The following is a 6,000-nucleotide window of genomic DNA, read 5'->3' as shown; positions in this document are numbered from 1 at the left end:
CGGCATATTTCATTTGCACTTCCCCATTTTAGAACAGCAATCGATTTGTCCTGATTCCACCAAATCGTTTTTTTTTTCTTCGAAAAGATCCATGGCGGGGTTAAGAATATAATCGATTTGTCCTGATTCCACCAAATCGTTTTTTTTCTTCGAAAAGATCCATGGTAGGGTTAAGAATATGAAAATGAAACCCAATGGTTTCGGCACTGACCTTTCACCAGGAGCCTGCCAACCACCTCAGCGTTGCCATAGCCGTTCCACACCTCACAGACATATGTGCCCGTGTCGCTGGGTTGGGCTCTCTCGATGAGCAACCCTGTCACGCTTTGTCGGTATCTGGTGTCGGGCTCAAGGGGCCGGTTGTCCTTCAGCCAGCGGTACTTGGGTGCAGGGTGACCTGAGGCCTTGCACGGTAATTCCACTCGATGAGAAGCCATCACCTCACGACGTTCCAAGCTGTCCAGAATGTGCGGCACTGAGTTGGTGGGATCTACAAAAAGCAGAAGTATGAGCTTGTAATTGCCGTTACTGCTCACTTGCGATGTGTAAAACTCAACTTTATTAAGAGTTATATTATCTGTCAGCGGCTATGGCCATCTTTCTTCCTTTATTTTGAATTAATATGAACCCCACACGGATATTATGGTTCTAGACAACAAAAGGAGGGTTTCAGTGGATTTGCGGTTCAACCAAACATCTAATGGAGGAAATGTTTTGCTCTTTCTTTGGCTTTTTGCAGGCTTTTAAATATATATGTGCGCGTGTATCCGAGCGCGCATGTACGACAAGGATATTATAGTTAACAAGAACTAAAACAATAGGCAAAAGAAAAAAATGGAAATTGAGGTCTTTCAACACTTTTTTTTTTGCTGCTCGGCACGATACGAACCATACAAATATTTTTAAATAAATATGACACAGCAAGTAGCCAGAAGCTGGATGAGGTGAGCGTAAACACGAACATGGCAATGACGCTTTTTCCCAATACATGGAGAGAATGAAAAATGCTTACATTCTTCCCATGATGCATCTCATTAATTAGTGTCATTAATATCCCGAGTGCCTGATATATTGCAGAGTGTCACTTCAAGTGTGCAAAAATGACACAAGTATTTTTTTCCACGTCTCTAGAAAGGGCATATTCTGCTCTCACCCTCTCTACCCCCAAAATACGTCAGCGTTAATCTAATGACCTTTATCAGATGTCAAACCCTCTTTGAAGCAAGTGTTTTATTTTCTTGCTCTATTCATTTTCATTTGAGATGTTTTTTTTATTTTTTATTTTTTACAGGCACGCATATGTTTAGGTGACACCTACTGTATATAACAAAGCAGAAAAAAAGTGGTTTCACACAATCTAGGTCACTGGAAAACTATTTCAAGCTGGCTAATGTCATAGATCAGTTTGTGTTGTGTTAGTCAGCACATCACCACTTGTAATTGCCTGAAGCTTCTTTTGTGTGTGTGTGTGTGCGTGGGCGTGTGCGTGTGTGTGTGTGTGTGTGTGTGTGTGTGTGTGTATGTGTGTGTGTGTGTGTGTGTGTGTGTGTGTGTACATGCGTGTGCGTGTGTGTGTGTGTGCGTGTGTGTGTGTGTGTTTTTAATTACCTGAGACAATGAGTCGGGCACTATTGCTCTGTCGGGTCTCCCCTGTGTACCGATGGCGTGTCATACACCTGTAGTTGTAAAGTCCATCTTCCATTTGGACATCCAGGATATACAGGGCTCCCGTTGATGTGATGAGAAACCGTGACACTGTAAAAAAAAAAAAGAAAGATATGATATTAACCCTCCAAAATCTTGATCCAGAAAGTGAATCTGTATATATCTGTAGAGATAATGGTAGCGGGGCATGCTGGAGCCTATCCTGGCTGTCTTCGGGCAGTAGGGGGGCCACCCCAAACTGGTAGCCAGCCAATAGCCAGCCAATCGCAGACTCACACCTGGGTACAATTTTGAGTGTTCCATTTACCCGCCACGCATGTTTTTGGAATGTGGGAGGAACACTGAGTACCCGGAGAAAACCCACACAGGCGCAGGGAGAACATGCAAACTCCATACAGTAAGGCCGGAGCTGGAATCGAACCCTGCAACACTTTACTGTGAGGCAGACGCGCTAACCAGTCGACCACCGGGCCACCAAGGCAACAACCAACAAACACAAGATTTCTATAAATTAATTCCCAGGGCAAAGCAGATGCTACAGTTGGAGGATCATGAGTAATTGAAGTCCCAAAACTGTACATTTTATTCATAGGAAACAGAGCAAATACCGTCCGTTCCTTGTTAGGAAGCAGAATTGCTTCCCTCCATATTTGGGGAAAAAAAAAGAAAAACTGAAGAAAATCCAATATTAAAGTCACTTAGCAAATATTTGCAAACCAAGCGTGGGATGAGGCCCCATGTGATTGCAGTTACCAAACATCTGCTGCGGTCCATTTCGAGCAGTACAGCTCCGAGGCGCCATGACGAGGCCGTGTAACACAAATCGTTATCATGTAGCTCATCGCTCTCTCTCTCTCTCTCTTTCTCTCTCTGTGTCGCTCTCTCTCTCGAGGGAAACTCTCAGTTCTCACATTGACGTCTCCCGACTGAAGCACGGGGGCCCCGGGATCACAGAGCGCTTTGATAAGGCAAGGCCGCGGCCATGTTAATATCGTGCTGATGCTATGCTAATTTACATGAAGCGCAGAGGTACTAAATGTTTATGAGGAGTAATAAGTAGCTGGTGGTTGCCAGTGTGCATTTTATGTGTCACCGAAGATGGAGCCGTGCGTATGGATGGAGATCGTTTTGGGCCACTGCACTGTGGGGTTGTCTGGCAATATTGGGAAGGATATCATAATTCAGATTTAAGAGTGCTCGTTCAGGTCTAATGGAAGGTAATTCATTAGATGGCGCTGTAGTAAAAATGTAACCGCTTACAGACGTGAGAGGCATTAGATTATTTAATCGGGGCTGCAACGAATATTGGAACTGTACTAGTATTTCTACTTCCAAAACAATGATACTTCATGAGAACGTTTTCAAAATGATTATTACTTTTTTTAAAATTTTTTTTTTTTACTAGCAGTGGATTCTATTTTCTTATCGAAGCACGTTGCATCCATTTCATGTCTACGCGCAAAGATGCTCCTTTACCCACCTACAGTGCTCCTTTTATCGTATTATTGACAGTCTGTTATATTTTGTTGGGGAAGGTGATCAATGGAGGATGGTAGGTTTTAATGCAACTGTGTTTTTGCACGTACGTTATTGATGCTTCAAGAGTAGATCATACAAGTCATTGAGCGTTCACTCTCACATTTTTGGTGTTAGCATATCACAAGTGAAAATATCCTGTAACAAAATAATCGTTTTGCTTTCAGATACGGCATTTAAGTCATTGGATGGATTGTTTTTTTTTTTTTTTTTTGTTGGAGGAGAGAAAACCGTTGAAGGTGATGGAGTAATAAATAAGCTGTGAAGACACCACTGTCATCACGTGTTGACCTAATTAGAAAATTCTAACCACAGTTGTGATATCCTAAAGGGCCTTTTCTCCCCCCCAGTTGCAGTTGACATGATCTCATGTGTAGTTAGCCATATATAAGGTGGCACATATTACAACATTAGAATCTAATATCTGGTGGATTATTACCTTCACTAAGTGCAAATACTGTCAATGCATGGTTCTAGTAATATAATTTGTCATCATTCTTCTCCGAACTTGCATACAGCCAATGCTGCAGTATGTGCCCTTGTAGAGCTAAGGACATTTTTCTTTATGCTCTGTGTACTGCTGCAGTTCCATCCAATTGGACTGGCTTGTCTGTCCATTTATTTGTCTTTTTGTGTATTTTGTGCATGCAAGTGAGTGGAAATGCATTTATGCAGCATAGAGCTGCATGGAGGATTGGTCAATAATAACGACCCGGAGGCGCTTCACTACCTTTTTTTCCCTGCTTCTCTCTGCTCCACCTGCTGCATACTAACACTCTCTGCAGTCTGTGTGTGCGTGTGTGTGTGTGTGTGTGTGTGTGTGTGTGTGTGTGTGTGCGTGCGTGCGTGCGTGCGTGCGTGCGTGCGTGCGTGCGAGAGACAGAGAGTGCCTCTGTTTATGTCTGTATTGCAGCATATATTTGTGACACTATGGCTTCACTCCGGGCAGGCAATCAGTCGGGTTTTCATTTTTGCTCAGTCCCATTTGTGGATTCACAGTCAATAGCTTCAATTAATCCTCATACAAGACACACTGAAGCCACAAGTAGACTCTTTGTTCTCCTAAAATTGGGAGGATTTGTTGTTTCTCACTGAAACCAAAATTGCTTGCAAGACATATAGGAATGGATGAAAAATGTTGAATCAAGCGTCTAGTTACATTTACCACTAGTGTGTCCCTAGTGAGCACCAATTACCGGTAATGTCGTAAGATTTGAGATAAGCTTTGAGCGCAATCGCATATGATGGCACCGGCTCAGCATTTTAAAATTATTTATTTTTTTTTTTTTTACGCTTACTGTGTTGTCCACCAGCCGCACCCCCCTGCTACATTCCCCTCCAAAACATGCTCTTCATCTAAGAGTTACCTTGGCTCCCTGTGTTTCTTCAGTGTTCTATAATTGAGACATAAGTGGAGGGAAGATGAGCTGGGAATCAGGGGAGATGAAATGGAATGATGTAGAGAGCAAAGAGGAGAGTGAGCAGGAAAATAAAAGATCAAGAAGGGGGGGGGGGGAGACCACAACCGGGATTCAGCCACACTGTCATCTAAAAATGACTTACAAATGAGCTTACAGCTACGTGCTTTCAGGGAAGGGGCTCGTGGGTTGGAGACACAACTTTCATGTCATTTAATGGCAAAGCAGACCAACCCCCCCCCCCCCCAAAAAAAAAAACAAACAATCCTGTCTTTCACCGCGGGTGGGAGGGTCATGTTGTCCCAACATCCTGACACCCGCCTCTAAAACATTCCCAATAAGGACATTTGCTTGAAGCTTAAAGCAAAAAAAACAAAAAACAAAAACAAAAAGAACACTAAAATCAGCATCCAATCTCAAGGAACTGCTATGGCCAACTGTCATCACAAAGTATTGACTTTCTGGATCACCTTTGGCTTTTGTACTTGTACAAACAAGCAGACCCCCCCCCCCCCCCCCCCCAAAAAAAAAACAACAACATTCCTGTCTTTTGGACAGATCTCAATAGGCAAGTGATCTTCGTTCCTTGCAGTGTTCTTGTGTCAGTTCCAATCAAATCATAAATGCATACAATAATATACTGCATCTTTGCGGATCTGCATACAGCACAATAGAACATGTTTCTTCTAGAAATATGCAGGGCCTGGATACATCATTCTTAGATGCATTGTGACACACCTAGCAACACTTCATACAGTACATTTCATTCATTGAATAATGCAAAGCTGGGGAAGAAGTGGAACGCACAAGTGCAGCGCCGAATCAAAAGACAACACGATGTCCCTCAGAAGTCAGTGTTGGGACACACACTTCTTAACTGTTAGGCAAGTGTACCTAAGAAAGTGGTGATACATTCATTTCGATAACATGATAAGCTGTCCACTGTGGTAACCGCCGTCCCTGAAAGGGTTAAAATGTGAAGCAATGACCAGAGTCAGACTCAAATGTGCCATCAGAGTGTAATAATCACATGATGAGCCCAAGAGTGCCTGTGTTGCAATTAGGTTCGACCAGAGTTATCAGCAGACTGACTCCACTTTGATCAGCATGGGATAAGCACATCTATGGAGAGGGCATCCCACCAATTTTGAACCACTGTAATAAAAATCACCTGTTATTCTTCCATTGGGAGACGAACTGACAGCTGCTCAAGTTACCATGGCAACACGCTGGCCAGCAGTTTTAGCAAGCAATACTAAAGGTAGAGGTTGAATGCTGTCAAGTTCAAAGTGTGCTGCAGTGATTTTGAAATCTTTATATCACAATTTATGATGTTTACATTCTCCGATGCTATTCATACGTTCATGTTTTCCGATAACTT

At 42.9% G+C, this 6,000-nt stretch overlaps 1 protein-coding gene across 3 annotated transcripts in view; it reads right to left on the bottom strand.

Moving 5' to 3' along the window:
- The window catches only part of dscama (Down syndrome cell adhesion molecule a), a 93,740-nt gene that overhangs the window by 36,921 nt on the left and 50,819 nt on the right, over nucleotides 1-6,000 (bottom strand). For all 3 annotated transcript variants that reach the window (XM_019895306.1, XM_019895308.1, XM_019895307.1), the window contains exons 4-5: nucleotides 1,609-1,755; nucleotides 212-490 (exon numbers count right to left, since the gene is read on the bottom strand). In XM_019895306.1, the coding sequence (XP_019750865.1) occupies nucleotides 212-490; nucleotides 1,609-1,755 (426 nt within the window). The remainder of the gene's footprint in view (nucleotides 1-211; nucleotides 491-1,608; nucleotides 1,756-6,000) is intronic.

This window comes from Hippocampus comes, unplaced genomic scaffold (assembly GCF_001891065.2).
Source record: "Hippocampus comes isolate QL1 unplaced genomic scaffold, H_comes_QL1_v1.1 scaffold177, whole genome shotgun sequence".
Classification (NCBI taxonomy): Eukaryota; Metazoa; Chordata; class Actinopteri; order Syngnathiformes; family Syngnathidae; genus Hippocampus; species Hippocampus comes.
This window is presented reverse-complemented; position numbering and strand designations above follow the sequence as displayed.